Genomic DNA, 24694 nt, shown 5'->3' on the forward strand with positions numbered 1-24694 from the left:
CCTCCACATTTCTTTTCTCCCTCTCTATTGAATGCTGCCAGTCGTCTTTGTGGCGCTCATTAGAAGCGTTCATTGGATGAGAAGAGAAGGAAACAAATAAATACTCTTTTCATTCCAATCAGGTTGCATAAGTATCACAATAAGCATATCAGTGGGCTATAATACATTACTGTCATTATTGCTCTGTAGTTGTTGAGGTGGCACTGTAGCTCTATAGTTGTTGATGTATGATTAGTTATATAGTGGGGCAGGGAAAATGAGACAACATAAACACCCATCCCTCCTTTAACGCAGGCCTCCTAATTGTCCCAAGAATTTATAAGCAAACGGCTGGAGGTAGGGCTTTCTCCTATAGAGCTCAATTTTTATGGAATGGTCTGCCTACCCATGTGAGAGACGCAGACTCAGTCTCAACCTTTAAGTCTTTACTGAAGACTTATCTCTTCAGTAGGTCCTATGATTAAGTATAGTCTGACCCAGGAGTGTGAAGGTGACGGAAAGGCTGGAGCAACGAACCGCCCTTGGTGTCTCTGCCTTGCCGGTTCCCCTCTCTCCACTGGGATTCTCTGCCTCTAACCCTATTACAGGGGCTGAGTCACTGGCGTACTGGTGTTCTTCCATGCCGTCCATGGGAGGGGTGCGTCACTTGAGTGGGCTGAGTCATTGACGTGGTCTTCCTGTCTGGGTTGCGCCCCCCCCGGGTTGTGCCGTGTCGGAGATCTTTGTGGGCTATACTCGGCCTTGTCTTAGGACAGTAAGTTGGTGGTTGGAGACATCCCTCTAGTGGTGTGGGGGCTGTGCTTTGGCAAAGTGGGTGGGGTTATATCCTGCCTGTTTGGCCCTCTCCGGGGGTTTCATCGGATGGGGCCACAGTGTCTCCTGACCCCTCCTGTCTCAGCCTCCAGTATTTATGCTGCAGTAGTTTATGTGTCGGGGGGCTAGGGTCAGTCTGTTACATCTGGAGTATTTCTCTTGTCTTATCCGGTGTCCTGTGTGAATTTAAATATGCTCTCTCTAATTCTCTCTTTCTCTCTTTCTTTCTTTCTCTCGGAGGACCTGAGCCCTAGGACCATGCCTCAGGACTACCTGGCATGATGACTCCTTGCTGTCCCCAGTCCACCTGGCCGTGCTGCTGCTCCAGTTTCAACTGTTCTGCCTGCGGCTATGGAACCCTGACCTGTTCACCGGACGTGCTTGTTGCACCCTCGACAACTACTATGATTATTATTATTTGACCATGCTGGTCATTTATGAACATTTTAACATCTTGACCATGTTCTGTTATAATATCCACCCGGCACAGCCAGAAGAGGACTGGCCACCCCTCATAGCCTGGTTCCTCTCTAGGTTTCTTCCTAGGTTTTTGGCCTTTCTAGGGAGTTTTTCCTAGGGAGTTTTTCCTAGCCACCGTGCTTCTTTCACATGCATTGCTTGCTGTTTGGGGTTTTAGGCTGAGTTTCTGTACAGCACTTTGAGATATCAGCTGATGTACGAAGGGCTATATAAATACATTTGATTTGATTTGATTTTGATTTAAGTCCAGTGAAATAGTTTCTCCAAATGGTAATAATATAAATGAGTTACTTAAATTGTTTGCTGAGGATGAACTATTTCTGTAAGGGAAAACTAATTGTACACACACACACACACACACACACACACACACACACACACACACACACACACACACACACACACACACACACACACACACACACACACACACACAACACTTTTTCATTGGGCGATTGAGTGTATGAAAACAGAGAGAAAGAAGGAGAGAGTGAAGACAGATTGAAAGTCATGAAAAGAAACAATCCTGGATTTTGCAATTCTCATTTAATCTCGTCACCATAAAGACCTTTATATATTTTGTCCCATGAAAATGACATGAAAACTGACCTGGTAATATTCTGTCATTATGCAAGCCTTCCCAGTAAGAAATCTGAACTAATCATAGACGTCTACTTTTAGGCCAAATCAAGGTCAGTCAAAATGGACTAAGTCTGGACCAATATTAGACGATAACTATTGGGCCAGTCAAGCCTGTCCTTGATTTGGCCCCGAAAAAAGTTGTCTATGATTGGTCCAGATTTAATCCATCTGGACTGGCCCAAAAATCAAGGCCAGGGCGGACCAACTAATAATCAACGTCCATGGACGTCCTGTGTCAGTTGGTGCTCACTGGGTACTGTTCTAGCCAAATGATCACAACAACAATCACAACATGTCCTTTCTGTGTTTTTTTTCTCTCCTGTACTTTTTAGTCGAGGGGCTATAACCACAGATTGTCGTGATTGCTTCTGAATGTGTCAAAATACAGCTGCCAAGAGAAATGGGTAATCACACAAAGAGTGCTCCTCCATTGCCTCGATCTTGTCTCCACATGGGTAATTTGTCAGCCGATTGGCAGTGTTTTTGGTGGAGGGCAGGCAAGCAATGCTCAGTCAGCCACGTTAACTGCCATTGTCATGACCGTAGCATCCCCATGACCTGGCACACGAGTGTACTAGCCAGCTCTACACGGTTGGGGTCAATTCAGTTGTACATTCAGTCCTTTCATGAAGTTAATTTAGATTCAATCCATTAATTGAAAAATCCACATTGAATACAACTGACAATTTTCAAGTCACTTTCCTAAATTGACTAATTTTGAAAACGGAATTGACCCTCCCAACCCTTCCGTTCCAAAAAAGATATACAGTATGCCCTCTCTGTCCCCATTGACCATTGTGGTAGGTGGCCATGGCACCCAATGCCTCCATCCAGAGGTTTTGTAGACCTGTAATTTCTGATAAGTTGACTTGACAACTTGGGTTTGTTTCCTTTATATACCATATTTTTTCTACCATATTTTCTTTATATCTGAAAGGGGTAGGGGGTAAAAAAACGTGGTACCTTAAAACCTACGTAAAAAATTCCACCTACGGCTATGAAAATCGAGCCATGCAACATGTACCAGCTTTAGGCGTTCTGAAGCGCGACGCTTACTTGGGTTTACTAATCACAAAGACTCACAGAAATGCTTTGGCATTTATTCAAATTCATTTTAAAATATAGATTACCTCACCTTGCCATTATTAATGTTTTTCCTAAGCATTTTTTGGTAAGATAACAAAAGTATTTGCAACACTAGCACCGCCAAGACGGTCAATCTGACCGTTTTTTATTTAGCAATTTCAATAACTTAATTTCAATATAAACTTTGAACTCACCTCTCCCTGACTTTTCCTAAATATGAGTATTTTACACTCTATTTTACAGTAGAGATTAATTCTCATAAAGGACTAAATAAATCTGAGCAGTTCATCTTCAAAGCGTCATGACGGTCAAAATGACCATATGCATATTGAACAGTAGAATAGCCGGGCCTCGAGGAGTACAACTAGCCGCCAGTCTAATAAATCCATTTAACTAGAAAAGCCTGGCCTCGTTGGACCCCCCTTCTTGCCAATGTAATTTGGTTGTGTTTATGAAGGTCTTAGGTAACATTAGAAAACAAAATGTAAATATTTGACAGAACATAATAACCTTTCCGGTCCCGCTTTAAACAACGTTTCATGACACCTACACCACCCGATATCACAGGAAGGACAAAAAGATCAAGGACAACAACCACCCAATATCACAGGAAGGACAAAAAGATCAAGGACAACAACCACCCGATATCACAGAAAGGACAAAAGATCAAGGACAACAACCACCCGATATCACAGAAAGGACAAAAAGATCAAGGACAACAACCACCCGATGTCACAGGAAGGACAAAAAGATCAAGGACAACAACCACCCGATGTCACAGGAAGGACAAAAGGATCATCAAGGACAACAACCACTTGATGTCACAGGAAGGACAAAAAGATCAAGGACAACAAACACCCGATGTCACAGGAAGGACAAAAAGATCAAGGACAACAACCACCCGATGTCACAGGAAGGACGAAAGGATCATCAAGGACAACAACCACTCGATGTCACAGGAAGGACAAAAAGATCAAGGACAACAACCACCCGAGCAACTGCCTGTTCACCCCGCTATCATCCAGAAGGCGAGGTCAGTACAGGTGCATCAAAGCTGGGACCGAGAGACTGAAAAACAGCTTCTATCTCAAGGCCATCAGACGGTTAAATAGCCATCACTAGCACATTAGAGCCTGCTGCCCTATATATACTGCTCAAAAAAATAAAGGGAACACTTAAACAACACATCCTAGATCTGAATGAAATAAATAATCGTATTAAATACTTTTTTCTTTACATAGTTGAATGTGCTGACAACAAAATCACACAAAAATAATCAATGTAAATCCAATTTATCAACCCATGGAGGTCTGGATTTGGAGTCACACTCAAAATTAAAGTGGAAAGCCACACTACAGGCTGATCCAACTTTGATGTAATGTCATTAAAACAAGTAAAAATGAGGCTCAGTAGTGTGTGTGGCCTCCACGTGCCTGTATGACCTCCCTGCAACGCCTGGGCATGCTCCTGATGAGGTGGCGGATGGTCTCCTGAGGGATCTCCTCCCAGACCTGGACTAAAGCATCCGCCAACTCCTGGACAGTCTGTGGTGCAACGTGGCGTTGGTGGATGGAGCGAGACATGATGTCCCAGATGTGCTCAATTGGATTCAGGTCTGGGGAACGAGCGAGCCAGTCCATAGCATCAATGCCTTCCTCTTGCAGGAACTGCTGACACACTCCAGCCACATGAGGTCTAGCATTGTCTTGCATTAGGAGGAACCCAGGGCCAACCGCACCAGCATATGGTCTCACAAGGGGTCTGAGGATCTCATCTCGGTACCTAATGGCAGTCAGGCTACCTCTGGCGAGCACATGGAGGGCTGTGCGGCCCCCCAAAGAAATGCCACTCCACACCATGACTGACCCACCGCCAAACCGGTCATGCTGGAGGATGTTGCAGGCAGCAGAACATTCTCCACGGCGTCTCCAGACTCTGTCACATCTGTCACGTGCTCAGTGTGAACCTGCTTTCATCTGTGAAGAGTACAGGGCGCCAGTGGCGAATTTGCCAATCTTGGTGTACTCTGGCAAATGCCAAACGTCCTGCACGGTGTTGGGCTGTAAGCACAACCCCCACCTGTGGACATCGGGCCCTCATACCACCCTCATGGAGTCTGTTTCTGACCGTTTGAGCAGACACATGCACATTTGTGGCCTGCTGGAGGTCATTTTGCAGGGCTCTGGCAGTGCTTCTCCTGCTCCTCCTTGCACAAAGGCGGAGGTAGCGGTCCTACTGCTGGGTTGTTGCCCTCCTACGGCCTCCTCCACGTCTCCTGTGGTACTGGCCTGTCTCCTGGTAGCGCCTCCATGCTCTGGACACTACGCTGACAGACACAGCAAACCTTCTTGCCACCGCTCGCATTTATGTGCCATCCTGGATGAGCTGCACTACCTGAGCCACTTGTGTGGGTTGTAGACTCCGTCTCATGCTACCACTAGAGTGAAAGCACCGCCAGCATTCAAAAGTGACCAAAACATCAGCCAGGAAGCATAGGAACTGAGAAGTGGTCTGTGGTCCCCACCTGCAGAACCACTCCTTTATTGGGGGTGTCTTGCTAATTGCCTATAATTTCCACCTGTTGTCTATTCCATTTGCACAACAGCATGTGAATGTATTGTCAATCAGTGTTGCTTCCTAAGTGGACAGTTTGATTTCACAGAAGTGTGATTGACTTGGAGTTACATTGTGTTGTTTAAGTGTTCCCTTTATTTTTTTGAGCAGTGTACATAGACTTAGAATCACTGGTCACTTTAATAATGGAACACTAGTCACTTTAATGTCTACATATTTTGCATTACTCATCTAATATGTATATACTGTATTCTGTCCTATTCTACTGTATCGTAGCCAAATCAAATCAAATTTTATTTGTCACATACACATGGTTAGCAGATGTTAATGTGAGTGTAGCGAAATGCTTGTGCTTCTAGTGCCGACCACACAGTAATAACTAACAAGTAATCTAACAATTTCACAACAACTACCTTATACACGCAAGTGTAAAGGAATGAATAAGACTATGTACATATAAATATATGGATGAGCGATGGCCGAATGGCATAGGCAAGATGCAGTAGATGGTATAGAGTACAGTATATACATATGAGATGAGTAGTGTAGGGTATGTAAACATTATATAAAGTGGCATAGTTTAAAGTGACTAGTGATACATTTATTACATCCAATTTTTAATTATTAAAGTGGCTAGAGATTGAGTCAGTATGTTGGCAGCAGCCACTCAATGTTAGTGATGGCTGTTTAACAGTCTGATGGCCTTGAGATAGAAGCTGTTTTTCAGTCTCTCGGTCCCAGCTTTGATGCACCTGTACTGACCTCGCCTTCTGGATGATAGCGGGGTGAACAGGCAGTGGCTCGGGTGGTTGTTGTCCTTGGTGTTCTTTTTGGCCTTCCTGTGACATCGGGTGGTGTAGGTGTCCTGGAGAGCAGGTAGTTTGCCCCCGGTGATGTCTTGTGCAGACCTCACTACCGTCTGCAGAGCCTTACGGTTGTGGGCGGAGCAGTTGCTGTACCCATGAAAATGAAGAAGGCGCTGTTACGCCTTCTTCACCACGCTGTCTGTGTGGGTGGACCATTTCAGTTTGTCCGTGATGTGTACACCGAGGAACTTAAAACTTTCCACCCTCTCCACTACTGTCCCGTCAATGTGGATAGGAGGCTGCTCCATCTGCTGTTTCCTGAAGTCCACGATCATCTCCTTTGTTTTGTTGACGTTGAGTGGGAGGTTATTTTCCTGACACCACACTCCGAGGGCCCTCACCTCCTCCCTGTAGGCCGTCTCGTCGTTGTTGGTAATCAAGCCTACTACTATAGTGTCGTCTGCAAACTTGATGATTGAGTTGGAGGCATGCATGGCCACGCAGCCATGGGTGAACAGGGAGTGCAGGAGAGGGCTGAGAACGCACCGTGTGGGGCCCCATTGTTGAGGATCAGCGGGGTGGAGATGTTGTTTCCTACCTTCACCAACTGGGGGCGGCCCATCAGGAAGTCCAGGACCCAGTTGCACAGGGCGGGGTCAAGACCCAGGGTCTCGAGCTTAATGACGAGTTTGGAGGGTACTATGGTGTTAAATGCTGAGCTGTAGTCGATGAACAGCATTCTTACATAGGTATTCCTCTCTTCCAGATGGGTTAGGGCAGTGTGCAGTGTGATTGTGATTGCGTCATCTGTGGACCTATTGGGGTGGTAGGCAAATTGGAGTGGGTCTAGGGTGTCAGGTAGGGTGGAGATGATATGATCCTTGACTAGTCTCTCAAAGCACTTCATGATGACGGAGGTGAGTGTTACGGGGCGATAGTCATTTAGCTCAGTTCTTGGGAACTGGAACAATGGTGGGACTCTTGAAGCAAGTGGGGACAGCAGACTGGGATAGGGAGAGATTGAATATGTCTGTAAACACTCCAGCCAGCTGCTCTGTGCATGCTCCGAGGACGCCGCTAGGGATGCCGTCTCGGCTGGCAGCTTTGCGATGGTTAACACGCTTAAATGTCTTACTCACGTCGGCCACGGAGAACGAGAGCCCACAGTCCTTTGGAGTGGGCCGCGTCGATGGCACTGTGTTATCCTCAAAGCAGGTGAAGAAGGTGTTTAGCTTGTCCAGGAACAAGATGGTGTCCACAACGTGGCTGGTTGTCCCTTTGTAGTCCGTGATTGTCTGTAGATCATGCCGCTCACGTCTTGTGTCTGAGCCGTTGAATTGCAACTCCACTTTCTCTCTCTACTGACGTTTTGCCTGTTTGATTGCCTTATGGAGGGAATAACTACACTGTTTGTATTCAACCATTTTCCCAGTCACCTTGCCATGGTTAAATGTGATGGTTCGCACTTTCAGTTTAGCGCAAATGCTGCCATCTATCCACGCTTTCTGGTTTTGGTAGGTTTTAAGAGTCACAATGAGAACAACATCCCCTATACACTTCCTGATGAACTCAGTCACCTTGTCCGTGTATACAGCAATGTTATTCTCCGAGGCTACCTGGAACATATCCCAGTCCGCGTGATCAAAACAATCTTGAAGCATGGATTCCAAATGGTCAGACCAGCGTTAAATAGACCTTAGCATGGGTACTTCTTGTTTGAGTTTCTGCCTATAGGAAGGGAGGAGCAGAAGTGAGTCGTGATCTCATTTGCCGAAGGCGGGGGAGGGCCTTGAATTTGCTGGGCCACTCAAGGACATTCAGAGACTTGTCCCGAAGCCACTCCTGCTTTGTCTTGGCTGTGTGCTTAGGGTCGTTGTCCTGTTGGAAGGTGAACCTTCGCCCCAATCTTAGGTCCTAAGCGCTCTGGGGCAGGTTTTCATCAATGATCTCCCTGTACTTTGCTCCATTCATTTTTCTCTCAATACTGACCAGTCTCCCAGTCCCTGCAACTGAAAAACATCCCCACAGCATGATGCTGCCACCACCATGCTTCACCGTAGGGATTGTGCCAGGTTTCCTCCAGATGTGACGCTTGGCATTCAGGCCAAAGAGTTCAATCTTGGTTTCATCAGACCAGAGAATCTTGTTTCTCATGATCTGAGAATCCTTTAGGTGCCTTTTGGCAAACTCCAAGCGGGCATCATGTGCCTTTTACTGATGAGTGGCTTCCGTTTGCCACTCTACCTTAAAGGCCTAGTTGGTGGAGTGCTGCAGAGATGGTTGTCTTTCTGGAAGGTTCTCCCATCTCCACAGAGGACCTCTGGAGCTCTGTCAGAGTGGCCATCGGGTTCTTGGTCACCTCCCTGACCAAGGCCCATCTCCTCCGATTGCTCAGTTATGCTCAGCGGACAGCTCTTGGAAGATTCTGGGTTGTTCCAAATTTCTTCCATTAAAGAATGATGGACGCCACTGTGTTCTTGGGGACCTTCAATGCTGCAGACATTTGTTGGTACCCTTCTCCAGATCTGTGCCTTGACACAACCCTGTCTCGGAGCTCTACGGACAATTTCTTTGACCTCATGGCTTGGTTTTTGCTCTGACATGCAACTGTCAATTGTGGGACCTTATATAGATACATGTGTGCCTTTCCAAATCATGTCTAATTTATTGAATTTACCACAGGTGGACTCCAATCAAGTTGTAGAAACAACTCAAGTATGATCAATGGAAACAGGATGCACCTGAACTAAATGTTGAGTCATAGCAAAGGGTCTGAATACTTATGTAAATAAGGTATTTCTGTTTCATATATTTTTTTTAAACCAGTTTTGATTTGTCATTATGGGGTATTGTGTGTAGATTAATGAGGGGAAAACAATATTGAATCTATATTAGAATAAGGCTGTAACGTAGCAAAATGTGGAAAAAATGAAGGAGTCTGAATACTTTCTGAATGCGCTGTATAGTAGTGGTAGTGTCTACAGTAGCCATTGTGGTGACTGGTTATAATCAGTAGTTGTGTGGTTGTATTGCACATTCTTTGGGCTCCACAGTATGGAACTGGTCAGTAGTTGTGGTCAGAGTTGTGTATTCACTGGATGTGTGGCTGTGGTCAGTAGTTATGTTCTGTATTTGTGTTGATGTGGTCAGTAGTTGTGGTCAGTAGTTGTGTGATCAGTAGATGTCTGGTTATAGTCAGTAGTTGTGGAGTTCAGTAGATGTGTGGTCAGTAGTTGTGGTCAGTAGTTGTGAGGTTATGGTCAGTAATTATGTTCAGTAGTGGTGAATAGTTGTGTGGTCAGTAGTTGTCTTCAGTAGTTGTGGTCAGCAGTTGTGGTAAGTAGTTGTGTGGTCAGTAGTTGGTTGGTGGTGGTCAGTAGTTGTGTGGTTCAGTAGTTGTGGTCAGTAGTTGGTTGGTTCTGGTCAGCAGTTATGTGGTTGTGGTCAGTAGTTGTGGTCAGTAGATGTGTTTAGTAGTTATGGTCTGTAGTTGTGCTGTTTTGGTCAGTAGTTGTGGTCATTAGTTGTGTGGTCAGTAGTTGTATGGTTCTGGTCGGTAATTGTGGTCAGTAGTTGTGTGGTTGTGGTCAGTAGTTGTGTGGTTTTGGTCAGTAGTTATGTGGCTCAGTAGTTGTGTTATAAATAGTTGTGTGGTTGTGGTCAGTAGTTGGAAAGAACCAAAAAGGATACCTGCTTGCTTCATATTTGGCAACCCTTAACCCTTTGAGGTGTACAAACACATGGGTGTGATCATTCTACAGTGGTCCCTGCAGGTCAAACTATTGTGATTAGAACACTTCATAAGAACTTCAAATAACGATTGACACTGCACTCAGCATTTGAGCTGGCTACTGTTTTTTCACAGAAACATTTTTCACAAACACAGTCTTTACAATGTTATATACTCAACGTGAACAGCTTATTTTTGGATGCAATGTACAGACATTCACAGAAGTAGCAACAGCATAACACAAATCTCATCCAAATTGGAAAATCTAGGCTACATTAGTCCTAGCACTTACAGTTCAAGTCGGAAGTTTACATACACCTTAGCCAAATACATTTAAACTCAGTTTTTCACAATTCCTGACATTTAATCCCAGTAAAAATTCCCTGTCGTAGGTCAGTTAGGATCACCACTTCATTTTAAGAATGTGAAATGTCAGAATAATAGTAGAGAGAATTATTTATTTATTTCTGGAAGGTTCTCCCATCTCCATTTTCATCACATTTCCAGTGGGTCAGAAGTTTACATACACTCAATTATAATTTAGTAGCATTGCCTTTAAATTGTTTAACTTGGGTCAAACGTTTCGGATAGCCTTCCGCAAGCTTCCCACAATAAGTTGGTTGAATTTAGGCCCATTCCTCCTTACAGAGCTGGTGTAACTGGGCCAGGTTTCTAGGCCTCCTTGCCCGCACATGCTTTTTCAGTTCTGACCACAAATTTTCTATGGGATTGAGGGCTTTGTGATGGCCACTCCAATACCTTGACTTTGTTGTCCTTAAGCCATTTTGCCACAACTTTGGAAGTATGCTTGGGGTGTTTGTCCATTTGGAAGACCCATTTGCGACCAAGCTTTAACTTCCTGACTGATGTCTTGAGATGTTGCTTCAATATATCCACATAATTTTCCTACCTCATGATGCCATCTATTTTGTGAAGTGCACCAGTCCCTCCTGCAGCAAAGCACCCCCACAACATGATGCTGCCACCCCATCATTCACCTTTTTCCTCCAAACATAACGATGGTCATTATGACCAAACAGTTCATTGTTGTTTCATCAGACCAGAGGACATTTCTCCAAAAAGTACAATCTTTGTCCCATGTGCAGTTGCAAACCGTAGTCTGACTTTTTTATGGCGGTTTTGGAGCAGTGGCTTCTTCCTTGCTTAGCGGCCCTTTCAGGTTATGTCGATATAGGACTCGTTTTACTGTGGGGATCATCACTGGAGGCTTCGTGCCATGGATCATCACTACAGGCTCCGGGCCATGGATCATCACTGGAGGCTTCATGCCATGGATCATCACTGGAGGCTTCGGACCATGGATCATCACTGGAGGCTTTGTACGTGGAGCCGGAACAGGTCTCACCGGACTGAGGAGACGTAGTGGCAGCCTGGTGCGTGGAGCTGCCACAGGGCTTACCAGGCTGGGGAGACGCACTGGAGGCCGGGTGCGTGGAGCAGGCACAGGGCATACCAGGCTGGAGAGACGCACTGGAGACCAGGTGCGCGGAGCTGGCACAGGATATACTGGGCCGTGGAGGCGCACTGGAGGTCTGGAGCGTAGGGCTGGCACAACCCGTCCTGGCTGGATGCTCACTTTAGCCCGGCAAGTGCGGGGTGCTGGCACAGGACAAACTGGGCTGTGAAGGCGCACTGGCGACACAGTGCGTAGAGCTGGCGCAGGATATCCTGGACCGAGGAGGCGTACTGGAGACCAGGAGCGCTGAGCCGACACAACCCGTCCTGGCTGAATGCTCACTTTAGCCTGGCAAATGCGGGGAGCCGGCAACGAGCGCACCGGGCTGTGAATGCACACTGGAGATATGGTGCGCATCACCGCATAACATGGTGCCTGACTGGTCACATGCTCGCCACGGTATGCATGGGGAGTTGGCTCAGGTCTAAACCCTGACTCCGCCAATCTCCCCGTGTGCCCCCCCCAAAAAAATTTTTTTGGAGCTGCCACTCGGGCTTCCGTCATTGCCGTGCTAATTCCTCGTATCATCGCCGTTCCTCTCTTGCTGCCTCTAATTCCTCCCTTGGACGGCGATACTCCCCAATCTGCGTCCAGGGCCCTTTGCCATCCAGGATCTCCTCCCATGTCCAACTATCCTGGCCACGCTGCTTGGTCCGTTTTTGGTGGGAGGTTCTGTAACGCTCGTCGTTAGAGGGAGAAGGGGACCAAGGCGCAGCGTGATAAATGTTCATGATACTTTATTTCACAACACACTCAAACAAAATAACAAATGGCTCAGATGCTAAACAGAAAACAACCTCCCACAAACACAGGTGGAAAATAGGCTACCTATGTATGATTCCCAATCAGAGACAACGATAGACAGCTGCCTCTGATTGGGAGCCACACTGGCCCAAAAACAAAGAAACAGAAAACATAGACTTCCGCACCCGAGTCACACCCTGACCTAACCAAACATAGAGAATAATAAGGATCTCTATGGTCAGGACGTGACATTCTTTTGATTTTTCCATGATGTCAAGCAAAGATACACTGAGTTTGAAGGTGGGCCTTGAAATACATCCACAGGTACACCTCCAATTGACTCAAATTATGTCAATTAGCCTATCAGAAGCTTATAAAGCCATGACGTCATTTTCTGGATGTTTTCCAAGCTGTTTAAAGGCACAGTCAACTTAGTGTATGTAAACTTCTGACCCACTGGAATTGTGATACAGTGAATTATAAGTGAAATAATCTCTCTGTAAACAATTGATGGAAAAATTACTTCTGTCATGCACAAAGTAGATGTCCTAAGTGACTTGCCAAAACTATAGTTTGGTAACAAGAAATTTGTAGAGTGGTTGAAACATGAGTTTAAATGACTCCAACCTAAGTGTATGTAAACTTCCCAGAGGAAACAGTGGTGGAGCGCTTGGGCCATTGGGCTCTATCTAAGAGAGAAGTTTGTTGTTCGGCTCATCTAGCTAATCCTCGCCTTACATTAGCATAGCATGCCTCAAATGTAAGTTGTCCTCCACAGTGAAATGGGCTACTTCTATGTGAATTAATGAGGTGGAACGCCCCATTTTAAACTGTTGTTAGAAAATCAGTTGAAATATAGCCTATAGATAATGAACTGTCCTGTTACATAACAATCACATTTTGGAACAGTGATAAGAAAACTCACTCTGGGGGACCATTAGAGATATTTAGTACTCACGTGAAAAGGTTAAGTTTCTACATAGAACTGAAATTGGTTCCATATAGAACCCTATCTGGAACCCAAGGGTCCTATATTGAACCAGTTTTGGTTCAGTTAAGAAGAACCCCTGGGGTTCTGATCAAAGAACTCTACAAAAAGTGTATATAGTACCTTTAGGGCTGCCATATATGAAGCAAGCAATAGAACCCGTCTTGGTTATATCCAGAACCTTTTTTTCCAAGAATGTAGTTGTGGTCAGAGTCTAAACTCCAGTTGTTGCATCTGAAAACTGAACGATATGCTATGAGAAGTTATCGGGTGAAGTTTGAAGGGAGTGAACAGAATCAATTTCACTCTATCCAAGCACAGGGCTACAGCCTGCCCTTCTCTTTACAGAGAGGGAAACTAGCCAGTTTCGTTATTTAGAGCCCAAAACGTCTTTGCTAGATTCATAATAGTGTTAGAAAAAGCAAGGAAATTAAACTTCAAAGCGTGATGTAGATCCATTGGAATTTGCAGTTTTCGTTGGTAAGTAATGGATCTGCCAGCTTCTGACATGACTTCCTGCATCTGATGGCTTTCTAAAACAGCTTAATTTGTTAATTGGTAGAAGCTATTCCTAATCTGTTTTCAGATTTGTAGGCAAAGAAGTAGACGAAAATGTGTTCATTCAGTTACTGAAACAGCTGTATTGTTAGATCCGTAGTGGATATTTTTGTTCCTTGAACAGATTTGAATACCAGAGAAGTGGACGAAGATATCATACCCAGTACCTTTTTGCCTAACTTGGGGAAGTGGTAAAAATATCTGTTTATAAAAAGTTACAGAAAATGTTATGGCGGTTTTTGTTCCACATCCAGATTTGAAAAGCAGAGAAATAGAGACAGATTTTGATATATTTAATACTTTTTAAACTACTCAACTTTTTGTAATTTTTGCCCATCTGTATTCACTTTCATGGGACTTTTTGCAACATTATAAATCTCCCAATCATGACTTCCAACATTCGATTCACTGTAAATTCAACAATGCAACTTTTGACACAAATCGACTTTTGACACTACTTTGACGCCCCAGGCTGTGTAAGGGCTACAGTACCGGTCAAAAAATGTGGACACACCTACTCATTCAAGGGTTTTTCTTTATTTTTACTATTTTCTACAATGTAGAATAATAGTGAAGACATCATAATTAAGAAATAACATTTATGGAATCATGTAGTAACCAAAAGAGTGTTAAACAAATCAAAATATATGTTTTATTTGAGATTCTTCAAAGTAGCCACCCTTTGCCTTGATGACAGCTTTGCACACTTGACATACCTGGAATGCATTTCAATTAACAGGTGTGCCTTGTTAAAAGTTAATTTGTGAAATGTCTTTCTTGCGTTTGAGCCCATCAGTTGTGTTCTGACAAGGTAGGGGTGATATACAGAAGATAGCCCTATTTAGTACAAGACCAAGTCCATATCATGGCAAGAACAGCTCAGACAAGTGAAGAGAAATGACAGTCCATCATTACTTTAAGACATGAAGGTCAGTCAATCCGGAACATTTCAAGAACTTTGAAGTGCAGTCTCAAAAAAACCATCAAGCGCTACGATGAAACTGGATCTCATGAGGACCGCCACAGGAAAGGAAGACCCAGAGTTACCTCTGCTGCAGAGGATAAGTTCATTAGAGTTAGCAGCCTCAGAAATTGCAGCCCAAATAAATGCTTCACAGAGTTCAAGTAACAGACATATCTCAACATCAACTGTTCAGAGGAGACTGCGTGAATCAGGCCTTCATGGTCGAATTGTTGCAAAGAAACCACTACTAAAGAACACCAATAATAAGAAGAGACTTGCTAAGGCCAAGAAACCTGAGCAATGGACATTAGAAATCTGTCCTTTAGTCTGAGTCCAAATGTGAGATTTTTTGTTCCAACCGCCGTGTCTTTGTGAGACAGGTGAATGGATGATCTCCGCATGTGTAGTTCCCACCCTGACGCATGGTGGAGGTGTGATGGTGTTGGGGTGCTTTGCTGATGACACTGTCAGTGATTTATTTAGAATTCAAGGCACACTTAATCAGCATGGCTACCGAAGCATATCATTTGTTTTTCAACAGGACATTGACCCAACACACCTCCAGGCTGTGTAAGGGTTATTTGACCAAGAAGGAGATTGATGGAGTTCTGCATCAGATGAGCTGGCCTCCACAATCACCCGTTCTCAACCCAATTAAGATGGTTTGGGATGAGTTGGACCGTAGAGTTAAGGAAAGGCAGCCAACAAGTGCTCAGCATATGCGGGAGCTCCTTCAAGACTTTTGGAAAAGCATTCCAGACAAACTGCCAAGAGTGTGCAAAGTTGTCATCAAGGCAAAGGGTGGCTACTTTGAACAATCAAAAATATATTTTTGGTTACTACATGATTTCATATATGTTATTTCATAGTTTTGATGTCTTTACTATTATTCTTCAATGTAGAATATTAAGAAAAACCCTTGTATGAGTAGGTGTGTCCAAACATTTGACTCGTACTGTACTTGTCAGCCAGTTATTGTCATGTAAAAGACATAAACATGTTTAGCATCTCCAGGCCTCCACTGATGTGTGCCCTTGGAACATCTACATTTTAAAAAGTAGAATACATCAATTTAATATACACCATCCCAATAAATCCATTATGTATTTTATTTATTATGATATGACGAAGAACAGAGTAGAGTTGGCATACTGTATGTTAGCCTTGATATGACGAAGAACAGAGTAGAGTTGGCCTACTGTATGTTAGCCTTGATATGACGAAGAACAGAGTAGAGTTGGCATACTGTATGTTAGCCTTGATATGACGAAGAACAGAGTAGAGTTGGCCTACTGTATGTTAGCCTTGATATGACGAAGAACAGAGTATAGTTGGCATACTGTATGTTAGCCTTGATATGACGAAGAACAGAGTAGAGTTGGCCTACTGTATGTTAGCCTTGATATGACGAAGAACAGAGTAGAGTTGGCATACTGTATGTTAGCCTATCTGGCTATACGCCACACCATAGGTTTGTTCATTTAGCGAACAAGATATGCTTATAAGTCCAATGCCATTCTATTATAATGTATGATTTTATAATAAGAAAAATATAATTGAACTTAGCTGAATAAAATACCAATGATATTTTTCCCATTACGGAACGAGTGTGCATATGAAGTGGCTATGTTGACATGAAGCAGGTCCTATACAATATAACTATTTGGCAACTTTAGTTGTGAATGATAATGTTTCGAATGTCTTAGAAATCAAAACATATATGGGCTGCATGATGCGACTATAGGCTATTGATGATTTGAGAAAGTTGCAAAAAAAGCTTGCGCTCTTGTCCTTACTCAAGCTGCACATGCCGTTCTCTCATTGAGTGACCATATGTTCACCCATCAGACTATTCTCAATTTAATCTTGTCTTTACTAATATGTAAAATTAGTTTTAATTTAGAATGGCCCATTATCAAATGGGCAGGAACAGGGGCAGGAGCAAAAATACATATCATCTGTATGCACTGGAATAGTGAATGCATCGTTTTTTTTCAATTATGCCAGGTAGGCTACAAATATTTCCCTCCAAGCATCAACCACTGTCTCCCTGCCCAAACTCTGTATGACATGGGCTCTCCAACCCTGTTCCTGCAGCTACCCAGTGCTTAATTTGGAAAATCAAGGGAAATATGTTCAGGAACATCAATAGTAACATGTTTTAAGCAACCAAACATATTTTATTAAACTGTTGACAGCCCCTCTCTCTGCATGCTCCAGAAAGGAATAAAGGAGAGATAGGAGTATATGGAAACGCATGTTGGTGAGATATTCTGTAGCTAAAGGTAATGTGTCAGCCTATTCATTATAAAAATATAAAAATCCAAATTTGTAGGTTGTTCTAAATCAAATACACTATAATTGTAGGCTAATTCTGTAATCCGTCCTGCACAACCAATGAACCAACAGCATCGCCTAAGCGTATACGCTCTCTCCCAGACTCAAGGATAGAAAGTTTGGAGTGTAGCATTACTTAACCAGTCCACACTCAAAGGCGATTACTAGAATTTGTTTAATTTTGGAGAATAGGCTAGACCAATTATATACCAAAGACATCTTATATTTAAAAAAATGTTTTATTCTTTGTCAAGATATTCCATCCACCTGACAAGTGTGACATATTAAGAAGCTAATTAAACAGCATGATCACGCTCTCCGTAGCTGATGTGAGCAAGACCTTTAAACACGTCAACATTCACAAGGCCGCAGGGCCAGACATGCACGGACCAACTGGCAAGTGACTTCACTGACATTTTCAACCTCTCCCTGGCCGGAGTCTGTAATACCTACATGTTTCAAGCAGACCACCATAGTCCCTGTGCCCAAGGAAGCAAAGGTAACCTGCTTAAATGATTACCGCCCGTAGCACTCACGTCGGTAGCCATGAAGTGCACATCAACTTCATCATCCCAGAAACCATTGACTCACTCCAATTCGCATAGCACCCCAACAGATCCACAGATGACGCAATCTCAATCGTGCTCCACACTGCCCTTTCACACCTGGAAAAAAGGAACACCTATGTGAGAATGCTGTTCCTTGACTACAGCTCAGCGTTCAACACCATAGTGCACACAAAGCTCATCACTAAGCTAAGGACCCTGGGACTAAACACCTCCATTTGTAACTGGATCCTGGACTTCATGACGGGCCGCCCCCAGGTGGTCAGAGTAGGCAACAACACATCTGCCACACTGATCCTCAACACGGTGTGCGACGCTTAGTCCCCTCCTGTACTCCCTGTTCTCCCACAACTGCGTGGCCAAGCAAGACTCTGACACCATCATTAAGTTTGTTGAGGACACAACAGTTGTAGACCACTGCTCCCGAGTGGCACATTGGTCTAAGACACTGCATCTCAGTGAAAGAGGTGTTACTGCAGTACCTGGTTCAAATCCAAGCTGCGTCACATCCAGTCTTGATTGGGAGTCCCATAGGGTGGTGCACAATTGGCCCAGTGTTGTCAGGGTTTGGCTGGGGTAGGCTGTCATTGTAAATAAGAATTTGTTCTTAACTGACTTGCCTAGTTAAAATTAAATAAAGGTTAAATTAATTGTTGTGATCTACCCTTAGAAGCTTTTGTTATGTTTCTTTATTTGTAGAAATTGCAAAAAGAAGGAGACATATTCAAGCAGAAAATAACATATCCTCTCTTGGGTATGTGGGACGTGACCGTCCCACCTGCGGGACACACTATTCAACAGCCAGTGAGGGTGCCAAATAGCAGGGCGCCAAATTCAAAACAACAAAAATCTCATAATTCAAATTTCTCAAACATACAACTATTATATCCCATTTTAAAGATACACTTCTTGTTAATCCAACCACATTGTCCGATTTCAAAAAGGCTTTACGGCGAAAGCATAGCATTAGATTATGTTAGGACATCACCTTGACAAGAAAAACCACACAGCCATTTTCCAAGCAAGGAGAGGCATCACAAAAACCAGAAATACAGCTAAAATTAATCACAAACCTTTGATGATCTTAATCAGATGGCACTCATAGGACTTCATGTTACACAATACATGTACAGTGGGGAGAACAAGTATTTGATACACTGACGATTTTGCAGGTTTTCCTACTTACAAAGCATCTAGAGGTCTGTAATTTTTATCATACGTACACTTCAACTGTGAGAGACGGAATCTAAAACAAAAATCCAGAAAATCACATTGTATGATTTTTAAGTAATTAATTAGCATTTTATTGCATGACATAAGTATTTGATCACCTACCAACCAGTAAGAATTCCGGCTCTCACAGACCTGTTAGTTTTTCTTTAAGAATCCCTCCTGTTCTCCACTCATTACCTGTATTAACTGCACCTGTTTGAACTCGTTACCTGTATAAAAGACACCTGTCCACACACTCAATCAAACAGACTCCAACCTCTCCACAATGGCCAAGACCAGAGAGCTGTGTAAGGACATCAGGGATAAAATTGTAGACCTGCACAAGGCTGGGATGGGCTACAGGACAATAGGCAAGCAGCTTGGTGAGAAGGCAACAACTGTTGGCGCAATTATTAGAAAATGGAAGAAGTTCAAGATGACGTCAATCACCCTCGGTCTGGGGCTCCATGCAAGATCTCACCTTGTGGAGCATCAATGATCATGAGGAAGGTGAGGGATCAGCCCAGAACTACACGGCAGGACCTGGTCAATGATCTGAAGAGAGCTGGGACCACAGTCTCAAAGAAAACCATTAGTAACACACTATGCCGTCATGGATTACAATCCTGCAGCGCACGCAAGGTCCCCCTGCTCAAGCCAGCGCATGTCCAGGCCTGTCTGAAGTTTGCCAATGACCATCTAGATGATCCAGAGGAGGAATGGGAGAAGGTCATGTAGTCTGATGAGACAAAAATAGAGCTTTTTGGTCTAAACTCCACTCGCTGTGTTTGGAGGAAGAAGAAGGATGAGTACAACCCCAAGAACACCATCCTAACCGTGAAGCATGGAGGTGGAGACATCATTCTTTGGGGATGCTTTTCTGCAAAGGGGACAGGACGACTGCACCATGTTGAGGGTAGGATGGATGGGGCCATGTATCGCGAGATCTTGGCCAACAACCTCCTTCCCTCAGTAAGAGCATTGAAGATGGGTCATGGCTGGGTCTTCCAGCTTGACAAGGACCCGAAACACACAGCCAGGGCAACTAAGGAGTGGCTCCGTAAGAAGCATCTCAAGGTCCTGGAGTGGCCTAGCCAGTCTCCAGACCTGTACCCAATAGAAAATCTTTGGAGGGAGCTGAAAGTCAGTATTGCCCAGCGACAGCCCCGAAACCTGAAGGATCTGGAGAAGGTCTGTATGGAGGAGTGGGCCAAAATCCCTGCTGCAGTGTGTGCAAACCTGGTCAAGAACTACAGGAAACGTATGATCTCTGTAATTGCAAACAAAGGTTTCTGTACCAAATATTAAGTTCTGCTTTTCTGATGTATCAAATACTTATGTCATGCAATAAAATGCAAATTATTTACTTAAAAATCATACAATGTGATTTTCTGGATTTTAGTTTTAGATTCCGTCTCTCACAGTTGAAGTGTACCTATGATCAAAATTACAAACCTCTACATGCTTTGTAAGTAGGAAAACCTGCAAAATCGGCAGTGTATCAAAAACTTGTTCTCCCCACTGTATGTTTTGCTCGATAAAGTTCATATTTATATCCAAAAAACCCATTTTACATTGGCGCGTAATGTTCAGAAATGTTTTGCCTCCCAAAACTACCGGTGAATGAGCATATCAATTTACAAAAATACTCATCATAAACGTTGATAAAATATTAAACTGTAATTCAAAGAATTATAGATACACTTCTCCTTAATGCAACCGTTCTGTCAGATTTTTTTAAAACTTTACAGCGAAAGCACACTTTGCAATAATCCGAGTACAGCCATTTTGTGGAGTCAATAAAACTCTGAAATAATATTATAAATATTCACTTACCTTTGATGATCTTCATCAGAATGCACTCCCAGGAATCCCAGGTCCACAATAAATGTTTGTTTTGTTCGATAAAGTCCATAATTTATGTCCAAATACCTCCTTTTTGTTCGCGTGTTCAGTCCACTACTCAAAATGCAGGAAGCGCGTGAAAATGTCACGACGAAAAGTAAAAAAAAGTTATATTTACATTCGTTGAAATATGTCAAACGATGTATAGCATCAATCTTTAGGATGTTTTTAACATAAATCTTCAGTAATATTCCAACCGGACAATTCCAATGTCTTCAGAAAAGAAAAGGAACACAGCTCACACTCACGTGAGTGCGCGCCTCTGTGCTCATGTCATTTTCTCACTCATCTACTTCCAGGCCCTCTTGTTCACTCCATATTCACAGTAGAAGCATGAAACAATGGTCTAAAGACTGTTCACATCTAGTGGAAGCCTTAGGAAGTACTAAATGAACCCTAAGTAAAACAAAAAGACACCTGGGAGCCAGAAATCTTTCTGATTGAGAGGGGGTCAAATACTTATTTCCCTCATTAAAATGCAAATCATTTTATAACATTTTTGACATGCGTTTTTCTGGATATTTTTGTTGTTATTCTGTCTCTCACTGTTCAAATAAACCTACCATTAAAATTATAGACTGATCATTTCTTTGTCAGTGGGCAAACGTACAAAATCAGCAGAGGATCAAATACTTTTTTCCCTCACTGTATCTGTATTCCCAGTCATGTGGAATCCATAGATTAGAGCCTAATGCATTTCTTTCAATTGACTGATTTCCTTATATGAACTGTAACTCACTAAAATCTTTGCAATTGTTGCATGTTGCGTTCATATTTTTGTTCAGTGTATAAATTACGTCTCCGTAATCTAGCATGGATAGGATGGTAATCTGAATCAGGGTTAATTTGGCAGCTGGGTTGAAATATGACCGATTACGATACTGGAAACCAAGTCTAGATTTAACCTTTGCCTGCAAGCTTGGATATGTGCTAAAAGAAGGACAGTGCACTGTCTAGCCATACTCCCAGGACTTGTATGAGGTGACTGCCTCAAACTCTAAACCCTCAGAGGTAGTAATCACATCGGTGGGGGGCATTCTTCCTACCAAACTACATAACCTTGTTCTGAACACCTCCAAAACAAAAGTAAAGGGCAGAGAAAGCTTGCTGGACACTAAGAAAGCTTTTTTGTAGAACATTCAACACAAAATCCAGGGAGGAGTTAGCTGAATATAACACTATCATTTGCATATAAATCTCATATAAGGCTCACTCTTGGATTGCGTCCTACCTGACAGGTCGCTCCTACCAGGTGGCGTGGCGAGAATCCGTCTCCTCACCACGTGCTCTCACCACTGGTGTCCCCCAGGGCTCAGTTCTAGGCCCTCTCCTATTCTCGCTATTCACCAAGTTACTTGGCTCTGTCATATCCTCACATGGTCTCTCCTATCATTGCTACGCAGACGACACACAATTCATCTTCTCCTTTCCCCCTTCTGATAACCAGGTGGCGAATCGCATCTCTGCATGTCTGGCAGGCATATCAGTGTGGATGACGGATCACCACCTCAAGCTGAACCTCGGCAAGACGGAGCTGCTCTTCCTCCCGGGGAAGGACTGCCCGTTCCATGATCTCGCCATCAAGGTTGACAACTCCATTGTGTCCTCCTCCCAGAGTGCTAAGAGCCTTGGCGTGACCCTGGACAACACCCTGTCGTTCTCCGCTAACATCAAGGCGGTGACCCGATCCTGTAGGTTCATGCTCTACAACATTCGTAGAGTACGACCCTGCCTCACACAGGAAGTGGCGCAGGTCCTAATCCAGGCACTTGTCATCTCCCGTCTGGATTACTGCAACTCGCTGTTGGCGGGGCTCCCTGCCTGTGCCATTAAACACATACAACTCATCCAGAACGCCGCAGCCTGTCTGGTGTTCAACCTTCCCAAGTTCTCTCACGTCACCCCGCTCCTCCGCACACTCCACTGGCTTCCAGTTGTAGCTTGCATCTGCTACAAGACCATGGTGCTTGCCTACGGAGCTGTGAGGGGAACGGCACCTCCGTACCTTCAGGCTCTGATCAGTCCCTACACCCAAAGAAGGGCACTGCGTTCATCCACCTCTGGCCTGCTCGCCTCCCTACTTCTGCGGAAGCACAGTTCCCGCTCAGCCCAGTCAAAACTGTTTGCTGCTCTGGCACCCCAATGGTAGAACAAGCTCCCTCACGATGCCATGACAGTCGGAGTCAATCACCACCTTCCGGAGACACCTGAAACCCCACCTCTTTAAGGAATACCTGGGATAGGATTAACCTGTTAGGGCTAGGGGGCAGTATTGACACGGCTGGATAAAAAACGTACCCGATTTAATCTGGTTACTACTCCTGCCCAGTAACTAGAATATGCATATAATTATTGGCTTTGGATAGAAAACACTCCAAAGTTTCTAAAACTGTTTGAATGGTGTCTGTGAGTATAACAGAACTCAAATGGCAGGTCATAACCTGAGAGATTCCTTTACAGGAAGTGGCCTGTCTGACCATTTATTGTCTTTCTTTGACATCTCATTCCATTACAAAGGATCTCTGCGGTAACGTGACACTTCCCACGGCTCCAATAGGCTCTCAGAGCCCGGGAAAAACCTGAATGTCGTCATTCCACCCCCAGGCTGAAACACATTATCGCCTTTCTCAAGTGGCCGATCAAGGGACTGTGGGCTTAGGCGCGTGCACTGGCCGCCCCGTCTTTGTGTTTTTTCCTCTGTTTACCGAAAAGGAGATTCCCGGTCGGAATATTATCACTTTTTTACGAGATAAATTGCATAAAAATTGATTTTAAACAGCGGTTGACATGCTTCGAAGTACGGTAATGGAATATTTTTAAAAAAAATGTCACGAATTGCGCCATTCACGCGACCCTGATTTACCCTTTCGGATAGTGTCTGGAACGCACGAACAAAACGCCGCTATTTGGATATAACGATGGATTATTTGGGACCAAACCAACATTTGTTATTGAAGTAGCAGTCCTGGGAGTGCATTCTGTCGAAGACAACAAAAGGTAATAACATTTTTGTTATAGTAAATCTGATTTTGGTGAAGGCTAAACTTACCGGGTGTCTAAATAGCTAGCCCGTGATGGCTGGGCTATGTACTTAGAATATTGCAAAATGTGCTTTCACCAAAAAGCTATTTTAAAATCGGACATATCGAGTGCATAGAGGAGTTCTGTATCTATAATTCTTAAAATAATTGTTATGCTTTTTGTGAACGTTTATCGTGAGTAATTTAGTAAATTGTTAGTAAATTCCCCGGAAGTTTGCAGGGGGGAATGCTAGTTCTGAACGTCACATGCTAATGTAAAAAGCTGTTTTTTGATATAAATATGAACTTGATTGAACAAAACATGCATGTATTGTATAACATAATGTCCTAGGGTTGTCATCTGATGAAGATCATCAAAGGTTAGTGCTGCATTTAGCTGGCTTCTGGGTTTTTGTGACATTATATGCTAGCTTGAAAAATGGGTGTCTGATTATTTCTGGCTGGGTACTCTGCTGACATAATCTAATGTTTTGCTTTCGTTGTAAAGCCTTTTTGAAATCGGACAGTGTGGTTAGATTAACGAGAGTCTTGTCTTTAAATAGCTGTAAAATAATCATATGTTTGAAAAATTGAAGTAATAGGATTTTTAAGGTATTTGAAAATCGCGCCACTGGATTACACTGGCTGTTACGTAGGTGGGACGATTACGTCCCGCCTAGCCCATAGAGGTTAAGTAATCCTTCTAACCCTCCCCCCCACCCTCCCCCCCAAAAAAATATATAGATGTACTATTGTAAAGTGGTTGTTCCACTGGATAACATAAGGTGAATG

General features: G+C 43.7%; 1 protein-coding gene across 1 annotated transcript; it reads left to right on the forward strand.

Moving 5' to 3' along the window:
• The first annotated feature begins 6418 nt into the window (after positions 1-6418).
• Positions 6419-23159, forward strand: LOC145858598 (uncharacterized). Its single transcript, XM_082957116.1, has 2 exons — positions 6419-13820; positions 22330-23159. Exon 2 carries the CDS (start codon positions 22375-22377, stop codon positions 23029-23031), a length of 657 nt encoding a protein of 218 aa, XP_082813242.1. The 5' UTR covers positions 6419-13820; positions 22330-22374; the 3' UTR covers positions 23032-23159.
• The last annotated feature ends 1535 nt before the right edge of the window (positions 23160-24694 follow it).

Source organism: Salmo salar, chromosome 10, assembly GCF_965601325.2.
Source record: "Salmo salar chromosome 10, fSalSal1, whole genome shotgun sequence".
Classification (NCBI taxonomy): domain Eukaryota; kingdom Metazoa; phylum Chordata; class Actinopteri; order Salmoniformes; family Salmonidae; genus Salmo; species Salmo salar.